The sequence below is a fragment of the Pseudopipra pipra genome, chromosome 6 (assembly GCF_036250125.1).
Source record: "Pseudopipra pipra isolate bDixPip1 chromosome 6, bDixPip1.hap1, whole genome shotgun sequence".
Taxonomy (NCBI): domain Eukaryota; kingdom Metazoa; phylum Chordata; class Aves; order Passeriformes; family Pipridae; genus Pseudopipra; species Pseudopipra pipra.
In genome coordinates, this window is record NC_087554.1 from 49,886,288 (window position 1) to 49,907,170 (window position 20,883).

The following is a 20,883-nucleotide window of genomic DNA, read 5'->3' on the forward strand; positions in this document are numbered from 1 at the left end:
TCCTAACAGAGAGTCAGCTGATAGACTCCTGGTAAATACAGTTCCATTATCTACAGTGCCGAATGACTTCTTAGTAAAAATAACAGTGACAAATGAAACAGAGGCCTGCTTTACCCCCCTAGGACTTTTTTAGATCAACAGTTACTTAAATACCAGGAAATCGTGAATTGAAGAGAATAATCTGTATTAATAAGTTAACGAGTCATGTCATTTGTCTTGCATAACTCACGTCAGTACATACATATTTTATTATTTTATCAATAATTTCGAAGTTATTTAAGCCAGTATGTCTGAGAGCCAAAGAGAACTTGAAGGGTTTGATGTCTTCATTACAGAACTTTACTCGACAGCAGATCCTGTTCTTCCCAGCTGTAAACTATGGTCCTGCAGATCAGTAGTCCAGAGATTGTGGTTTGGTCTCTAGTGTGCAATATTAGATATTACATGTTTTGTCAGTTAATATTTTGGTTTTTTATAAAATATAGAAGACTTCTTCTAAGGTAGGTCGAGTCAGAGATTGCTTTGACGAATACCTTTAATTTGTGTAGCTGAATGCAGCACCAGGAACAGTTGAATCTGCATGTGAGCAACTGATGTAGGCTTTCACATACTAATAAAATTCTTTGGCTTCTCTCTTTTTTTCCCTTTCTTTTGTTTCTTTGGCCTCTTGCAGGAATGTCAGTATCTGGTTAATTACTGATTTTAATAGCCATTACTGCTAATGAAAGAATATCACCATACTGTGATTTATATTAATCCTCATGGTACACTGTGCGCATGAAAAACATGCAGCTGCTGGCCAGTGGGGGACTTGATGCCTCCTGTATTTTGAAGGCTGTAGAATTTGCTCTTCTGTCTTTTCTGGTATGAGGCCAGATGAGGCTTGTCGTCCTCTCCTGAAGTGCCAAGGTAAAGTCTTGGTTCTAGGGATCAAGGCCTGTGTTTTCATATTCAGAAGTTCTGTAATATCATTCTATGACTGATAATATCTTAAGACATAGTGCCATAAAAATAATAACTATGGGAAATGGGTTGTTAACTGAAGGAGAGTTTTAGAACAGATTCTTCTTTCTGTCTTCTGCAGCATTCTGCAATATTTTTCTATATTTCTCCAATTTATTAGTTCTCTATTGTTAAACCTATTTTGAGAATATATGTCCCTTTGCCTGTGCTGCCTATTTTTTTCTTTTTCTCTCTTTATTCCATCTTCTAACTTCACAGATGTGTTTCTTACTTAGCTCTGTGAAGCGTTTTGTCAAAGACATCATGCTGCTCCTTCAGCTAATGTGTTCTCAAAGCCAGGAGAAAAAGATAATCTCCATGCATGAGATTTAAGAGTACTGGCATGTTTAACTCTAGTTACAATAGCAAAGACTGTTTCAAGAACAGAAGAAGAAGGTGTGATTGAAGAATGGCAAAGACACCTCCATTTAATGTGAGGGAAACATTTGGAATGGTTGCAAATGCAGTCAGATGCAGTAGATACTTCAGAATGTATTTTCAAGGGAAGAATTATAAAGAAAGTTAAGAAGATAACAGGAAATTAAATAAGCATCAATACTGATTAACCCAGGGGCGAATGGCAAATCAGGCCATGTCACTTAATAAGGTAACTGCTTTTCTGGGCAGAAAAATAAAAGTCATCTAATCTATCTGGACAACCTCAAAATATTTTTAATATGGGAAATGATTATTAACAAGGAATAGTAGAGAACTTTGAGGTGAAAGGAGTTTGCTAAAGAGGAAGAGCAATACATGTTTCATTTTGGGGGAACACATTGGTGTATGCATTGATAGATTATCAGTTATTTCAAGTTTACTCAAGGAGTTTCTTAAAGTCTTGTGGACTAATCTTATTTAACGAATAACTGTGATACAATATTAAATTTGCTGATGACACAGTTATTAATACAGAGGGGAATTATGATATCAAGGCAGATTGAAAGGACCTTGAAGACCAGAATAATTGGATGAATATACTTATACAAAGTACAGCACCATTCAGCGAAAGCGAATAGAATTTATACCATTAAGATGGGAGTTAATTAGTTTCAGATCACTGTGGATGACAGAATTATTGACCACAAGATAACTCTGAGCTGCAGCTGTAGTAGATTTGGTAAACTAATTCCTGTACAAACATTCATTCTTCACAAGAGGCATTACTTCACTGAAACTTTTATTTTCAACACTGTATTCTAACCACTTTAATTCAAGAGAGGTGAAGTCAAACTGCAGCAGATACCAGGGGGACTGCTAGGGTGATCAGGGGAATGAAAAGCCTGTTTTAGGAATGAAGACTAAATGCTGAGCTTAGCTTTTTAAACCCATGATTACAGCAGATATGACTGCAGACTTTAAATACCAGGAAAGGGAGAATAATTTAAAGGAAAGGACAACACTAGCACAAGAAGAAACTCGGTAAACTGGCCAACAGTAATTTTAGGTAAGAAATCTTAAGTTTCTACGGCAACCGATGAGTAAAGAATACTTGAAGGCAAAAAGTTGTTAGTTTTAATATAATGTTTGACATGAGTATGACAGATTGTTCATGGTTGTCATAGCAAGGAACTGGACTCATTGGCTTCCTCTTTGTTATGAATATAGCAGTGCCAGTCTTTGCTTTTGCAGCAGGCTGGTATGTCTTAGTACACTCTCTTCGTCTTCTGGGTCAGGGTGCTGGTAGAATGTGGTATAGACATCCCTACTGCAAGACTGATGGCACTGAGATTTTTGCCATTATTGTTCTTATTCCTAAAATGCAAATAAATTCTGCTTTATCTGGATATTTGGAAAAACTAATAAATGTGGGGAAAAAAGTTTTCTGTTTCTACAAAAGAAAATCATTCACGTAAACTTTGTAGTTTGCTATTAGATCCTACTACAGGGTGAAAAATCCTACAAATAGCTGGAAGATATGAAGAAAAATGGCACTTTCTATTTGCTCTGTTGTTATTCTCTCTTTGTGCATGTGCTATTAACTACTTCTGGATAGAGGGTAGTAGATTAGACACTGTAAGAGAACATTACTAGTTCTTACAGAAAGACAGGGAGAACACAGTGATTGCAGTCTTAGAGATTTTATATATTACATAAAAACAAATTTAAGGATCTTTTCTGTGTTATCATATGATCTTTTTGGGTTTTTAGAGCTTATTGGAGGGAACTAAGTTACAGGAGAGAATATGGGAGACCAGGCTACAGATGATGAAAGCACATTGAATACAATCCATTGCTTTTTCCTTTATAACCCATTTAATTACATAGCTATTACAATGAGATGACCCAAGCGGCAAAAGAACAATCAAAACTTTTCTGCAAATGATAGCAGTAAAATGAAGCAACAGTTTCTTAGCAACAATTTAGAAAATATGCTAAATAATATTTTTTGCTGCTGAGGTTTGTGCATGCTACATTCCAGGCATTGTTCCAAAGTAGACTAATATTTTTGTGCATGTTTCTTTTATATTAATCTTTTTACAGGTTTGCCTTAACATGGAGTTTTTCTGAAGAACCACTGTTCATGGAGACATTCTCACCTGGAGTACAGAGGGAATAAAAAAAAATCTTGTTTGGTAAGGCTAAAGCATTAGATGGAACATTAAAACTGCATTATTTTAAGGGTTTGGTGAACTGTAAAAACCAGTTCCAGTCAGAGGCTGCTCATTTGGAAATGGTGAGCAACAGTTGTTACAGCTCTGGCTGTCTCTCAGTAGTGGTGAACACACCGAATTGAACTTCTGCACAGTTCAGGTGCTGAGTCCTGAGCAGAACTGTGATTACACAGTGCATAATCTTCACAGTATACATTATGAAATAGTATTTATTTTTCTGTGGAGTATTAAATGAAAGAAAATGGGAAATGAAGAATGAAATGTTTCATTTAATTTTGATGTTTATGGTAATTCTTCAGTTGTCTAAATTAAAACGAACAAAACAAAACCCCAAGAGAAAGCATTACTTTCAAGTTGACCCAAAACATATTGCCTTCCCCCCCCCCCCAACATAATTAAAAAATATTTTGCTGATTTTTTTCCTCCTTTTTTAGTTTCACCATTGCATAAGAAATTCTGGCTTTTAATTGGGAATGCACACATTTTGCCTGAAACCATTTCTTGTCATGTTCTTCTGTATCCCCCAAACCAGTTACTTCATATTTCAGCTGATTTCAGAGCAGTTTCCAGAAGGCAGACACCTAACTGCTCGGTAGCAAAGGAAAATGGCCGTGTCCAACATGACAAATCCCTTCCCCCAAGAATACTTAGGTTGAGCCAGTGTACCTGAAGAATTCTTTAGGTACAAAGTCCTTCCACCTATTTTGTCTTTTTTTTTTTTTTTTTTTTGGTCTTCACCTGTATTGCATTTAGAGTTCATTACTTCAGAAAGCCTGAATAACACCCTCTCTCTTCTCCCACTCAGAATGGGTGCTGTTTTTCTGGGTTCTCTGCAGTTGTCTCCATTAAGGAAGGATTATTTGAAATCAGCCCGGTATTAGCTTTGCAACCTTACACAGCTCCTGTGTTAAAGTGAAGGTTCCAATTCACTCTGGATTTCACAAAAGCAGCATGAAATAGCTCTTCATTCTACTACATTAGCTATGACAAGGTTAGAATGAAGCTGAGAGTAGAGCTTTATTTGAGAGAAGAGAGGAGTGAAAAGGGGAGGAGCTGGAAGCAGCAGCAGTTAGAAGGGGAGTCATACGTAACTTTAACCATAGATGATAGTGAGAGACTACTTGCCTGCAGATTTACTATCAGAGGGGATTAATTTTTATATATGTGGGTTTGGAACAAAATATGCAAGAATTTTTTGTCCTGTCAAATGTGTGAGTCAAAAGGAGATTTGTTTATATTTAATCTAATTCCTCCTGTAATCTTTAGTCCGGTATTCAATTTCCAGAAAAAAATTCTTATTTTTATTCTGCTTTTAACGTTTCCAGGATATTTGTAGGTCTCTTTGATATATCTATTGATTTTAAAACTAATGGGAGTCATGGCCGCACAGTGTTTCCTGGACTGAGTTAGAAGGACAGGACAGCTTTTTAAAGGAGCTGTTTAAATGATTATAAGAAACTCTCTTCCTTAGTGGCTTACAAAATTTATGTAAAATATAACATCATAAATCAGCCTAGTTGTATATCTAAACTCCATGTTCTTCAGTTTTTAAAACTGAGTTATGAAATTCCTGGTTTGAAAACTGCATTGAGTTCCTAATTCAAGGCACACATAAGGTCGCATAAGATCTCTTAAAATTCATGAGAACTACTTCTCACTATTTCACAAGGTGAAATAACCACAGATTGGCTGCGAAAGAACTTGCAAAAGGATTTTCCTAAGTAATTGCCATTGGGATTTCAGTACGTTTTCCTAATACTTATCATTGGCAGAAGCCTGCATGTTAGGATTCTGAGTTTGAGAAAAGAACATTGTATAAAATTCTTTTTTTATTTCCCCTCATGGAGATAAGTTACTTAACTACTCTGAGAGAACTTAAGTTCAGTCATAACTATTGTATTTGCTGTCTGATGATGTTCCCTAGTTAAAAAGATAATGCAAAGGAGATGTTCAAAATACTGTTCTCATTTTAATTTATTGTCATGCCTTGAAAACTCCAAATGGTTTTGGTTTTCTATTACATAACAGTTTGATTATTTATATATATTTTGAATTAGATTTTTTGTTGTACATTTGCAATTAATGGAGATGCTCTAATTTTGTACTGTTTTACTTGTTTAACTGAGCACAGGATTTGGCCTAATTGGTAGACAGAGAAATAACAGACAGGGGACCATGTTTATTTTTTGCTAGATAAAAGCTGAGGTACTTACCAATTATGGAATAAAAGTTACTAAAATTCTGGGCAATATACTACATAGTATTATCTAATCCTTACAATTTCTGGAATTACTTTTATACTTCATTAACAAAACTTACTGGGTCATGTGGGCATTTTACAATAATAGTAAAACATTGTACCCACTCACCCTTGTGAAATATTTACAGGGATTTTAACTCCTCTGTGAGTGTGATTTGCTTAGTTGTGTTCCGTATAATTATTGCAAATACCACTGTCTAGAGGCCTGGTGAATAACTTAGCTCAGTAAATGCTGAGTCCAACTGTGTGTAATGATTCTTGTCCTGCATGAATTTTGCATCACTGACCCACCCCAACAGGAGCTGTCCTACTAAGTTTTTTAAAAAGATTACATTTTCCATGCTTATTTGTCTGTGAATCAGGGGTAAAAATGGTGTACCTTTATTTCGAAAAAAATACTCTCCCTTGCACCCCCAGTGTACTCTAAGTTTGTGGATGAGCATTGTAAATCCTACAGCATCCAAGGCCTAACTGCATGTATCAGGAAGACTATCCATATGGAAATCTGCACTGTGGTAAGTGTGAGTGGTGTATAACCTAGGTCTGGAATGTAAAAGGTGAAGAATAAGAATTTATGAAGAGTGCAAGTGATGTCTTCGGTGTAGATTCATAATTTACTGCTACGGATGTAAAAGATTTTTTCTTTTTTTTTTTTTGTTTTTATTTTTAAGATTAATATAAAAGCATTCATTGGAGGAGGAACCTGCTTTGGACTTTTCTTTAAAATCAGCTCATCTAGAGGTTTGTCCTGTGTAGTTCTATGAGAGCAGGGCAGGACACTGGTGCGGGGTCCCAGCACCACTGGCGGGGGACACCGCCCTGCTGAGGGGATGCCGCGCCCCACCGGGGAGGCCGCAGCAGCGGACGAGGAGCTTCAGGGAGGCTGCAGCTGTGGGAGGAGAAGCCAACAGAAGCCACAGCTGTGGACAAGAAGCCCCGCAGCAGACGCGGGAGCCCGGCGGGGCAGGCTGGGCTGCGGCTGCTGGGGCACCCCAGGCGCGGTACCGGCTCTGAGGCGGCGGCGCCCTCCGCGTGTTCCGACGGTGCCGCGCTCGGGCGCTGTTCTGCCCCGCGGAGGCCGCGGCAGCGCCGCGTTGCCCCGGCGACCGGCGAGGCGGTGCTGGGGCTGCCCCGGCCGGGGTCTGTGGCGCTCACCCCCGCGACGCCGGGGAGGGAGCCCAGGGGGCCGCGCCGCGGGACGGGGGCGGGGAGCGTCACTGCACCACAGCAACCGTCCCTCCTCCCGGGGCGGGGGGGAGAGGCGGCACCCGGGCGCCGCGGCGGGGCTGCTCCGCTACCGCGTCCTGCCGTGCCCTGCCGTGCCGTGCCCTGCCGGTGCGGAGCGAGCCCCGCAGTCCCGGGTGCTGCGCCGGGGGCTCCGCCGTGCCCGTCTGCCGGCCGGGGGCAGCGCGCTCCCTGGCCCCCGCAGCGGGCAGGCGCGGCCCGCGACCAGGGGAAACTTGGCTCGAAACTCCCGCCCGCCGAGGCACCAGCAGCGGCACCGGCGCTCCCGGGGCTGCGGGTGCCGGCCGCGCTCGCTGCCCGCCCGGGCCGAGCGGAGAAAGTTTCCCTGCAGGAGGCTGGGCGGAGGCGGCGGCGCGGCGGGCACTGCCGCAGTGAGTGCGCCGAGCCCGGGCTGTGCCGGCGCCGGGAGCGCCCGGAGCGTTCGGTCCCGCCGCCCGCAGGGCGATGTGAGGCTCGGGGACAGCGTCGGCTGCCGAAGGCTTTAGGTGTTACATGCGTCCGCTAACCTTCTCCAAAATGGATTTTAGTCAGAGCAATCTGTTCGGATACATAGAAGACCTGCAGGAACTAACTATTATAGAGAGGCCAGTACGCAGGAGCCTGAAGGTATATACCTCAAAAAAGAAGGATGCTTTAAAATCCGTTTTAAATTGTGTCTGTTTTATTTATGCACAGCTAAGTGAGTAGACAGTCTATTTTTTATTTTTTTTTACGACAGCAGGATACTTAAACATTAAACAGACTTGACTACTACAAAGCAGGGACTTAATATTTCCAGTATAAGAATATTAAACTGGGAAAAAAATTGACTAACTTAGGTCTTTAGATTAATTTATATGTGATTTGCTTTTACTTTAATAGTGATAATGCCTGGCATGGAACTGTACTGCTCCAACATTGCATCTTTTCCTGGTGAAAGATATATTTGATTGAATTTGAAATGTTGGCTAGAGATTTCATGGATAAATTCAAGTAACTCATGAAACTGTCCCTGGATATGTGGGGAGGAAGGACTTGTTTTAAGAAGATCAAAATAGTGAAATAATAAGGCACTGGAAACTCATAATCTCTATTTCACACTTGACAGACACCAGAAGAAATAGAAAGATTGACAGTTGATGAAGAACTCAGTGATATTGAAAGGGCTGTTTATCTACTCAGGTATTTCCTAAAATATTGCTCTGAAACATTGCTGACCATCATGTTTGCATACAACTTTTTTTTTTTGTCTTTCAGTAGTTTTTTTTACCTTCCACTATGTTAAACATATAGGTAAGATAAAAATAGGTACTGTAATTTAAAAAAAGCCACCCTGGAATAGGGTGCCTGTGTACGCGTATAAACATTGCTGACTTTTTAATATGGCCTTCACCAGCACAGAGTTGTACTTAATCATATTTTTCCCTGCAGTTGATTTTGCAAGATTCCGTGAATATTAACGTTAAAAACAGCAATCATTCAGGAAGTTCATATTCCCTCAAAGTGAATATTCACTCGTGGGCAGTTACCACAGGCTGAAAGCAGAGCTGTTCTAGCATCCTGTATATGTTTGGACTTTCAGAAGAGAAAACTTGAGAGATTAGTTTTATAGTCCTTAGGAATTACTGTAGAAGGCACTGTGTTAATACTTCTCACTGTTCTGGTTTTTCATTTTACCTCCTTCTTCTTGTTGAAGGTATTGATTTGCAGCTACTTGAATAACTTAAATTTTGGTAGTTTAAAATACAGATCTTTCAATTACTGTGTAAGTCATCTTTGAAAGTACAAATGTTCTGAGGGATTTTGAGTTGAATATGCATTTTTAAACAATACCTAGTAATTGAAGAACCAGCTGCAGCTACCTCTCAGTTTGCTTATTCTGCTATAAGTGCTTTTCTGATCTATGCCTTTGCTCAGTGTTTAGAGTTTTGGGGTGCATGGCGTTATTTTTAGGTAAGCATTTTTGTCCACTGTTACTACTTTTGATATTGTGTTTTGTTTATATATATATATTTTTTTAATGCTGGAATTTACTAAATAGAGGATTTTAAAACTTGCTGTGCGTTTCTGTAATCAGAGCAGTCTGTTGACTCTGGGGAAATTCAGAGAAAACAGTTTGTATGTTGTGCATATCATTGAAAGTATGCATATCAATTTTGGTTTTTACCTCACAACAATCAGCATAGCTGACTTCTTTTTCTTTCCCCGTGTGGCAGCAAATTTCTTTGCTCTTTTCCCAATTAAAGATCCTGTTTCCAGCAATCTGTGTTAACTAGCTCATTGCCTTGTTAAATGATGAATGTTCCACTTCATATCTTTCCTCTTGCCAATTGCTATTCAATCTGGCCTTGACCTTCTCCTGACATCTTTATTTGCTTTCTCTCTACTTGAGCTGCTGTTCTGGGGACATAACATTCTTTTTCTTTTGATGAAGCTTTCATTTTTGCCTCTGCATTGTTCTCATTGCTAAAAGGTAGCTTCAACTCTGCTTGATAGGCATTTTGTAAGGCAATCAGTTGTTTTCCAGGTATGTTAATACAATAATCGAGTGGAAGCTTTTGCTGTTCAATAGTATATTGCCTTCCCGGTACTTAGTGGAGTAAAAACAAACAGTTGAAAAGCTGCCTGTAGCACAGTATCTTTTACATAAGGTACAAAGGTATGTACTTTGGTTTGTCAGGAATTTTTTAATCTATTGTAATAGCCTGTTGCTGTTTGGCAGTAATGTCAGTGTGGTCTTTTTGTGCCTTATTTTCTCCAGCAGATGCATTATTTGCTGGCCTTCAGGTTGTCCCTTATGTGGGATGCTCCTTGATATTATCCAAAAAGCCACTGCCTTTTCCGAAAATCCAACTATAAAAATGGCCTTGATGAGATCGAAAGGAATTGTTAATGATGGCTGTGTTATAGCACATTTGAAAAGGATAATGTTATCTCCATATACATTAAAAATATTCAAGAACAATATTAGAAAGTAAATCTCTTACCTTTAAATATCTACAAATAATATCAAAATACTACTTCCGTCACAGTGTTATTTATATTGTCACTTACGGAAGCTTAATCTGCAAGTTGAGTCAGAATCACAGAATATTCTGAGTTGGAAGCGACCCATAAGAATCATCCACTTGAGCTCTAATGTGAATGGCCCATACAGAGATCAAACCCACAACCTTGTCGTTAGTAGCAGCATGCTCTAACCGAGTTGAAGATGTTAAATTTACTGAGAATATCTTTAGTGTTGCTTGTACAGTGCATTAGAGCTAACTAAACTGAATGAAACCTTTGTTTGCTACAGCAAACCTAGTGTTTACTAATGTTTTTCTGTTGAAGTTCAGGAAGAATCCACACACTTTAATGTCTTTCATTCTGAACGAAAAACCTCAACCACTTTCTTCTCTTTTCCCGTTGTTTCACTTTAAAAGTGCCCCCAGCTTCTCCTCCCCACCCCTGAAATTGAATACTCTGGTTTCCTTATATGCAGAGTTGTTCTGTGTTTACTAGGTACTTGTGTTTTCTAGAGTTCTGCTCCTGTAGTCTTTTACTATTTAAGTCTAAAAAATGGGTTGACATCTGAGTTATAATAGTTTTCTGTTTTTTTCCTAGTGACTGATTCTTGCTTTGCTGTTTATACGGGAAGGCAGAGATTTCCCAGCTGTCACTGTTTCATCAGTTCATTCTTCTTTTTTGACTTCTTGTGTTCTTCACTTCTCATTTGCCAGTAATACTGTGGAGTTTGGGGCATGGTCTTTTGCTTCTTGATATTGCAAAGTTAATTGTTTTACTCATCTGGTATTTATTTGTAACCATCTAATGATTATTTTGTATTTCCACAGTGTCTTGTCTGTGTCTAGACATGATGTGTGGTCACAGATTTTGTAAATTTCTGTTCATTGTCTTCTCTTAAATATGACATAATTATATACCTCTGAATGTTTTTAGCTCATGGTAAGTACCTGGACACAATAATCCTGTTTAAGATCTCACTTTCATAGGACATGATTTAATTTTAATTGTTTTTTATTGTTACCTATCACAGTTTGGTTTCACATTCTAAAGTGATAATAGTAATTTTGATAATCCTAATAAGTTTCTCTCTCTCTCTTTAATAATTATTTGTAGCGGATGACTTTGCTTTCAGTCTTCCCTCTTCTGCTAGTACTGTTTTTCAGATCACTGTGCAATGAAGTAGATTGATAAGATGATCTAGCTAAGGCTGATTGTTTTTAGTGACATTAATTTTCAGCTAAATCAACTCCTTGATTTGCTGCATCATGGGCATGTAGAAGCAAGCGAAAGGAGAGGACGTAGTAGCTCTCCTGGTGGCTAAAGTCACTTTATTGTGACAGAGTGAACTTCTGCTTTAGATTACTGATGCCTGGAGAACTCAGTTTTAATTAGGTGACATTCTGCAGTTAGACTGAGCAAATCCTAATTAAATAAAAATGTGGTAACAAATTGGACTGTCATCTCTTTTAATCTCAATTAACCTTAATTCTTGTTGAGGAACTAGGCTTCCTTAGACCCAATTGTCAGGGATGTTTATGAACTTCCCATTGAAATCAAATGGATTTAGGTACCTAAAGAGGGAGAGGCATTGGAGTGTCTAATATCGATGTTTTAGAACTTCAGCCTGTGTGTTTGGTGGTTTCTGGAGGGTCTAACAGGAATCACCAAAGGGTTGTATTGTGCCGGTGTTTCGCACACTGCTGGCCCAACAGAACAAGAAGGACAGCAGAATAACTGTGCACCTCACCCATGTCAGTGTCAAGATTGATGGCTTATCATAAAACCATCAGCAGATTAAGACAGGATGCCAGACTACACTGAAACAATTGAATAGTTTGCATTCCACCTCAAGGCATCATGACCTCTATCAGGACAGTGGCCATAAGCAACTCAGGGACAGTAATTTTTATTCCTGATGTGAACTTTTGGCTGTAGTCTTAATTTCCATGTTTTCTGATGTTTGATTCATGTTATTACTTATTTTAATTTGTCTAACTGTAGCTCATTGTTTTGGTGTATATGGCCAAAGTTATGTATTCTTTGCCTGATGCGAATCTGGTTTTGGATACAAGGATGCTTACTGGCATGTGAACTGCAGTGTGGCTTGTTTTCTGAGGGCTTTCCTGATAGATTTCCCTAGGGCTTTTACATTGTTGTGTTGTATTATTTTGTAGTCAGCTACTTTTTTTTTTTTATTTGTGCCTGCTTAGTGTTAAAGCTTCTAGACCTTGACATGTCTGTCATACTCAAAATAACAGGGTGATAATGAGTTATCAAGGTGGAAGATTGAATTATTCAACCTTTTGGGAACATAGTGTACTTTGGGTTTGGAGAGATCCTATCTATTGGTGTAGAAAACAACACAGTGCCTCTCCAGAATGGTTTTTGAAAACACAATAGATACTCTATCTAGACTGGAAAGTGTTCTATGCCTCTAAACTTAGCACAACTTAAAAAAAACCCCAACAACAATAAAAAAGTTGTACTTTATTGTAGCCATGCTTGATTAGCTAGAGTATTCTCAAATTCCAAACATCATTTAATACATTATATGTAGTTAATTGTGAATGTCAAAACCACTACTATTTAACAGTTTGAGGTTTTTATTTTTTTGTCTAGTGTTTAGTCATCATGTTAGTTTTGGAAAATTTCTCTGAAGGTGAAGGCAACTACCCTTTGATTTTAAATGAAAGCTTTCATTTAAATGTAGCTTTAGAAGCTGATTGTCTACACTGTGTAGGTTTTTTTGTATTATATAATCATGAAAAATGGCTACTTCATTCTGATTATACAGCTTCTGGTCCTGATGCATACATGGTGTACTGGAAGATCCAGCTATAATGCTAAGCATATTGGAAAATAATTCTTCCATCTATATTGCCAAGCTGTAAATATTAATATAAAAAGTATTTCTTCAGTCTTCTTTTCTTCATCTTTTATTTTATTTTGTAAATTGCAACCTAAATTTTATGAAAGTTTAATTCTGATTCACTTAGTTGGACAAATAAACTATTTGCTTGACGTTGACAGTGTTATACAAGTGAGTTAATGTATATGAAATTGATTCTTTCACCCTAAAGTGAAAGGTGTAGCCATAGACTCCTAAAGTGTTGTAAAGTCACATTCTTTTATTTAAATTTAGATTTGTGCAAATACTTCTGTTAATCATATTTGCTGAGTTGAAACTGCAGCTGAGGAACCAGCTGTGAATATACAGAGCAGAGTTAAAATAGTGCTTTGAGAAGCCTCAAAAAAAAAAAAAAGAAGAGGAGAGAGAAAAATCTACATTTCAGTTTTCTTTCTCAGGCCCCAGTCAGTGCAGGAAGATGGCAATGCCACTCCTCTCCCTTTTCTAGTGATTGTGTTATGTTTGCACTTGTGCCTGCACAGCGCATTGGGGAATTTATCTGAGGCAAACCCTGAAAGTGATGGTTAGTTTTAAAACAGATTGATTGTGTGATCCAGCACTTTGTGCACTTCAAAAAAGACCAGTGCCAGCACAAAGGAATTGGATAGCATCATAGGAACAATGCTCATGAGTGGGTGAAATGTCTTTGAGACTTAGCACTTAATTTGGCTGGCTTATGGTATTTATGAAGCTACGGTTTCCTGGTGTCTAGTTTCACAGTCAGACTTAATGACGCTCTTCCTCTATTGGAGAGGAACTCTCTTCTCCTTTCCTTATGTGACTGCATGTTCCTGATAAGTTTTGTGTACTGGCACTAGTGTTGTTGCAGCCACAGTCTCAGTCAGATTAGGGATTTGATGCTAATTCTAGCATTTTTCAGATGCTTGCTTCCAACGAAATGTGGAACAAAATACAAGCAACTGCTCACGCTACCATAAGGGGGAGCATGAGCAGAGAAGTCACAGCTGATAGATGGCTCTCCCATCAATAGCAAACCAGATTTAGTTCTGATTACTCTAATTTTGAATGTATACTTTGAATTTGTGAAGTCAAGTACTGGTTGAAATGACCAGAGTATCAGCTGTAGTGTATTTAATGAGCTCTTTGGCATTAAATGGACTCTAAGAATCATTAAAGTTGGATGAGACCTCCAAGATCATTGAGTCCAACCTTTAACTGAACACTACCATGTCAACTAAACCATAGCACTAAGTGCCATGTCCAGTTGTTTTTTAAACGCTTCCAGGGTTGGCAACTCCACCACTTCCCTGAGTAGCCTTAACCATCCTTTCAGTGAAGAAATTCTTTCTGATGTCCAACCTGAACCTCCCCTGGCACAGCTTGAGGCCTTTGCCTCTTGTCTTGTTGCTAGTTGCCCTGGAGAAGAGGCCAACCCCCACCTGGCTACAACCTCCTTCCAAGTAGTTGTAGAGAGTGATGAGGTTCTCCCTGAGCACCCTTTTCTCCAGGCTAAGCACCCCCAGTTCCTTCAGCTGCTTCTCACAAGACTTGTGCTCCACACCTTCACCAGCTCTGTTGCCCTTCCATGGACATGCTCCAGCACCTCAATGTCTTTCTTGTGGTGAGGGGCCCAGAACTGGACACAGGATTTGAGGTGTGGCCTCACCAGTGCTGAGTACATGGGGATGATCACTGCCCCAGTCCTGCTAGCTACACTTTGCTGATACGGGCCAGGATGCCATTGGCCTTCTTGGCCACTTGGGCATACTGCTGACTCATGAGCACTGCTGTCCATGAGCACCCCCAGGTCCTTCTCCACCAAGCAGCTTTCCACCCACTTGGCCCCAAGCCTGTAGTGCTACCTGGGGCTGTTGTGACCCCAGGGTCAGGCACTTGCAGGACCTGGCACTTCACTTTTTTGAACCTAATACAATTGGCCTCAACCCATCAATCCAGTCTGTTTAGATGCCTCTGCAGAGCCTTCCTACTCTCAATCAGATCAACACTCTCAACCAGCCTGATGATGTCTGCAAACTGACTGAGGGTGCACTTGATCCCATCATCTAGATCATTGATAAAGATATTAAACAGGACTGTCTCTTGAGCCTGGGGAGCCCCACTTGTGACTGAATGTAGCACCACTGACCACCACTTTCTAGGCCTGGCCATCCAGCAAGTTTTAACCTGGCGAAGAGTGCACGTGTCCAAGCCATGAGCTGTCAGCTTCTCTGGGAGAATGATGTGAGAAACAGTGTCAAAGGCTTTGTTGAAGTCCAGGTAGACAACACCCATAGCCTACAACACCACTAAGTGGTTCAGCTTGTTGTAAAAGAAGATTAGGTTCTGGAAGTCTGTGTGATAGCTTTGGTATGTGAGTTCAGTAGCTCTTCCTTATGCAATGTCAAATTCTTCTCTGGAGATGTCAGTTGTGTTTCAGAGCATCTTTACACATGACATAATTAGGAGAAACTAGGTAGCTGTGGGGTTGTGTTTTTTGATATTAAACACAGTTGGAAAATCTGTGGGTTTTCTTAACTTCTAAAAATTGTACTGTTGCCCTGGGAAAATCTTATCATCCTCTCCCAGAAATGTTCTACACAGGAATATCCAGCTAAATATTTCCCATGTTTCTTTCTTTCTACATGACTGATCCCATACAGAAATAGCATGTTGCTTAGCAGGAGACTGACTTTCTTCTGTTTTTGTTTAGATGAGCACTGGCATTTAATAAATAACAGCTGTATAGTTCATTTTGAGATGGCATATAATTAATGTATAAGTATAATAATTCTCCTTTGTATCACCTTCCTTAGAAAGTTACAAGTGTCTGTAAGAGCATTTTGTACTTATAATGAGCTTTTATCCTCATGCTTGCTCAGTATTACTAATTTATGCTTTTATCCTTTGCCTGATTTGGCAAGAGATGATAGTATTGCACTAGTTTATGTCAGGAGCTGGAAATGCATCCAGTGGAAACTCCATGAAGGTGTAGCTGGGAAAATGTAATATTTTGTGTTAGAATACATCAAAGGTACAGACTCCTCAAACAGTAGGTCAAGCTGTCCATTTATGGCAAGTCTGAGTACGCTTTCACACTATGATGCCCTGTAAAATAATGACTGTTGTATGCAAGTGCTTGAAGCAGTCTAGCCGATTTTCATAGAATCACAGAATGGTTTGGGTTAGAAGGGATAAAAGATCATCTTGTTCCAGATCTTCTGCCATGGGCAGGGACACCTTCCACTAGACCAGTTTGCTCAAAGCCTCATCCAGCCTGGCCGTGAACACTTCCAGGGATGGGGCATCCACAACTTCTCTGGGCACCCTGTTCCAGTGCCTGAGCACCCTCACAGTAAAGAATTTCTTCTTAATATCCAATCTAAACCTACTCTCTTTCATTTTGAAGTCATTTCCCCTTTTCCTATCACTACGTGCCCTTGTAAAAATGTCCCTCTTCAGCTTTCCTGTAGGACCCTGTTAGGTACTGGAAGGCTGCTATAAGCTATCCCTGGAGCCTTCTCTTCTCCAGGCTGAACAATCCTGCTTCTCTCAGCCTTTCGTCATAGGAGAGGTGTTCCATTCTTCAAATTGTCTTTGTGGCCCTCGTCTGTTCTTGCTCCAACAGGTTAAATGTCCTTTGTCTGTGGAGGAACCCAGAGCTGGATGCAGTACTCCAGGTGAAGTCTTACTAGAGTGGAGTAGAGGAGCAGAGTCACCTCGACCTGCTGGCCACGCTGCTTTTGAATCAGCCCAGGTTATGGTTGACTTTCTGGGCTGTGAGTGCACATTGTTGTCCAGCCTCTCATCCACCAGCACCCCCAAGTCCTTCTCAGCAGGGCTGCTCTCGATCTGTTCATCCCCCAGCCTGGATTGATACCAGGAGTTGCCCTGACCCAGGTGCAGCACTTTGCACTTGGTCTTGTTAAATCCTGTGAGGTTCCAGCAACACTCAGCTTGGTGTTGTCAACAGATTTGCTCAGGGTGCCCTGGATCCCTTTGCCTGTGTCATTAATACAGATACTCTGTGCTTGACCCGTGAACCAATTGCTCACCCACCACATGATGTGTTTATCCAGCCCTGTGCTGTATCGGATCATATTGCAGCACTTTGTAAACTTTATGTGAAGAGAAGATGCTTTACTGAGGTGAAATTCTGATTGTGATTTAAGGACTTCAGAATTTAGGACTGCAGGCTTGTACTGTGCCTCAGAAGATATGCTATGACAAAATAATTTGGAATGAGACAAGAAATAGCTTTATTGAGATTAAAATTAATCCTGTTCTCTGGGGTAAACTTGTAGAACTGTTCATTTAGCTATTTTTAGAGTTGACTTTAGTAATATTACAATTTCTGTCCTTTTTTTACCAGCTGGTACTCTAAATGCCAACACTGAGTTACCCTGGAATTTGTCAAGCCTTGGAACCCAAAGCTTATTGTCACAGGAAAAAAAATAGGATTATTTAATCACTTAAACAGAAATTTTTATGCTGGGGAAAGAGATTGGAAATGTAGACAGTTCTGGAGACTAAGCAACTCAAGGAGGTTTTCATTATTCATTGATAAATTCTCCAGCTTTGTTAGGGGCACCTTATTTAGTCTTTTAGGGGCAGTTTTTCTATGAGAGGTTCTCTTTGGCTCTTGAAGACAAACTGAAAAGGAAATTGAAGTTTCTGTAGTAAGGATTTCTATTGATATAATCTGGCAAAACCTGTATTACAGCTAAGAACCAACTGTTTAAATTCTGCACAATTATAGGACTCTGTACTTGAAAAAGAAGGTCACTTCAGATTCCAAAACTGAGACCAGAAGTCAAAGGCAGTTATGTCCTCAGGGAAAGAATTTTCAAAGTAGACCAGTGAAACATAAGTGCAGTGACAGGAATTGTATGTAATTGAGTTGTTCTTGAAACCCACCCTTTGAGAATGAACATGTCACTGGCATTCTTACATCTTGGTTCTCCTCCTTCCCCTGATGTATATGGCCTTTCCAGTCTGAAGAGTAACAGTATCCTTTGCAGACTTTGAAAAAAAGGGTTCTCTAACTCTTGTACCTCAGTCTCTTAAAATTAGTTTTACATGGCTGTCACATTCACTGCAGTTTTTGAAGTTGCTCCTCTCTGTGTGAATAGCCTTGCTGCTCTCATGGAGATGCTCTTTGACAAGATGGAATCTTTCCCATTGAATGCTAATTCCCTATAGCCTATCAGATGAACACCCCTAATATATGGAAGAAAAATGTCTTTCTGCTTTATAAGTAGTAATTAAACAGAATGAGGTAAGAGACAAAGACCCAGTTGGAAACTTCTGCTAGATTTCCTGGATGCACCTGTCTGAGATGGTTTATTGCCTCTGCCTGATACTTTTACAAAAGTAGGAAAACGTACCATATGTTTCATACACATGTGATTATTCGAATGGACTCTTGATGATGCAGGTATTCTTATTTAAATTCTTCAATTTAGCTTCTTTTGCATTCAAATAAATGTTTCTCTTTGCAAAACATTACCCTACATGGGGTTAATGTTAAGGAATAAAAATACCAGGCTCTGGATATATGTCTCCGTATCTCCGTAGCAGTTGTTTTAGCAGCAGTTTTCTTTAGTCCATGTTACGTGACTCTGGGTTCTGAGAATTTGTACAACTCTCATGTACAGATTAGGTGAGTCATTCCTTGTCGGTCGTATCAATTCAGAGCAGGACCAAGGGGAATTGCTATACTTTATTGAACTCATTAACTATGGTTGGAAATGTCTTGCCCATCTACCCCTTACATACTAATGGGATTTAGGTAACTACCCTTTTCTAACAGACTGCAGATAGACAGTACTTCTTAGTCATTGCTTAATTCCAAAATTAAAATCACTTTGTTTACAGAAACGTGCTACAGTGTGATTTTAGCCCCAGTGTTTCTCTGTAATGCCTACTTTTGTGTTCTTCCACTGTTCTTAAATTTACTGTAGCATAAGAAAGATTCAGGCAGTGTGTAAGCAGGGGTAGATGAACTGGCATGAATGGAATTGCATCATTTTGAGTGTGTATGAATCCAAGTTGAGTATAGTAACTAGGAGTTTGTTTTATTGACTTAATCTACTTCAAACAGCCAGGAAGGTGTTTGTAGGACTTCAAACATTTTTTTTTAAACTTACATTTTTTGTAAGGTTATATAAATAGAGATGACCAGAATAAGTCAGAAAAATGTATAGTGATGAAGAAAGTCTGAAGCCTCAAAGAGCATAGTCTTCCATGCTTTCTAATGGGCACAAAACTTAATTTATGCATTCTTCTTGTCCTTATCTGTTTTTCAATAATCATCCAGTTTAAGAGAATACTTCTGGCTTTCCAAATAGATCAATACAGATAGTTTTTCCTAAGGCATTTTTCTCATAGGTTTTTAAAATTAAATCTTCTATTTGATTTTTTTTCTTTCCCCAGTGTATCTTAAATCAGAATGATAATTTTTTTTTATTTCTTTTAAATGGCAATGCCCTGTAACTTTGAATAAAATTACAGGAGTTCCCACAGGGTTTTCTGTGACAGTCTGGGAGCGTGAGGAATGGTATAAATGGAAGATCTTGAAGGCCTTGGTTTTTTGGCTTATGGGAGTAGCTTTGTGTCCAAATTGTCAATTATGGTTCTAGTAAGAAGTCTGCATTTCTTGAAGTAAAAACAGTGAATTCATTTGGGTAGCTATCAGTTAGCTTCTCCCCCTCTCCCCCACCTCCACCCCTGTAACTATTGTTGAACAACAAAGGACATTAAGCAGTGGAGCCACCAGTTTATGCTATGATTAAATAAAAGTTATTCAAACCTGCTTGTGTAACTCCAAAAATTTATCTTTAACAGGGAGAGCAGGAAAGTTGGATTCAAGGTACATCAAAGCATTTGATGATGCAACTGATATTAACAGAGCTGCACAGCAACAGCAATGTTGCACTCAATAATACCGTTCCATTTTGCTTGCTGTGGTTTATGTTTACAAAATGGGATAGTTTACTGTTCGTCTGTGCTGCATGAGAAGTGCAGCTGACCAGCTTGTGGTCTGACTTTCCAAAGTAGTATATATTCTTCTTTTCTTTTCTCCTCCCTAGTGAAATTGCTTAGTAACTCCTGTTACCAAGAGTATATTGAAAAGGCTGGACTAGGGACAGGAAGAAAATGCTTTAAATATGATAACTGTGTTTGTGTTGTAAATGGAAATTGATTGTATTGTCTCTGACAGAATAAACATATGTAAAAGAGAAATGTGAAAGGTGTCTGCTTTAATATGCTTATTTACATGGTAATATTATTTACATTGTTGGGCAGGCTTGGAGATAAAAATGCTGTCTTTAAAGGGAGAAACAGAAAAGATGCCATTTTCACTGCTGAAATTGTAACTGAGCTTTTTGAGGGGGAGGATTTATGTCCATATTAAATAGCAAAGCATGAGTCACTGCCTCATTGCTGCTTGCACCAAAATTCTTCTGTTATAAACAGTTAATCTCTTTTATGTAATTTCATTTCAAAGCTCAGAATTAGGATACCTATTTCTCTGCCATTTTGGGAGCTAGAAGTTAGATTATAGTCTTCAGGGTGAGATTCAAGTTTATTTTTGGTTTTCACAGATGCATCAAGTGCTACCCATTAAATCAATGGAGAAAAGAATGACCATTTAAAATGAACATGCTTCTTTACTACAGGTTTTAACCCAAGAGTATGTCTATTTCCTTTTATTTTTATCACCATGTGGTTGCTTGTAACTTCTTTTGAACCTTGCATGCTTCTTGTATTATACACAAAGAAAATACTTGCGCCATGAGTTTGTAATTATTAGGTGCCTACTTACATGGAAAAATCAACTCTAAGGACAGATAAATACACTTGTGCTTTAATCACTTAAACATCCCACCTATTGAAAATTATTTGTT

The 20,883-nt window shown here is 39.2% G+C and overlaps 1 protein-coding gene across 4 annotated transcripts in view; it reads left to right on the top strand.

Moving 5' to 3' along the window:
* The first annotated feature begins 7,206 nt into the window (after positions 1-7,206).
* Positions 7,207-20,883, top strand: part of PPP4R4 (protein phosphatase 4 regulatory subunit 4) — a 67,436-nt gene continuing 53,759 nt past the window's right edge. The window contains exons 1-2 of one of the 4 annotated variants that reach the window (XM_064659048.1): positions 7,207-7,725; positions 8,207-8,280. In XM_064659048.1, coding sequence (XP_064515118.1) covers positions 7,612-7,725; positions 8,207-8,280 — 188 coding nt within the window. In that variant the 5' untranslated portion in view covers positions 7,207-7,611. The remainder of the gene's footprint in view (positions 7,726-8,206; positions 8,281-20,883) is intronic. The other 3 variants (XM_064659044.1, XM_064659045.1, XM_064659046.1) reach the window with 3 other exon arrangements.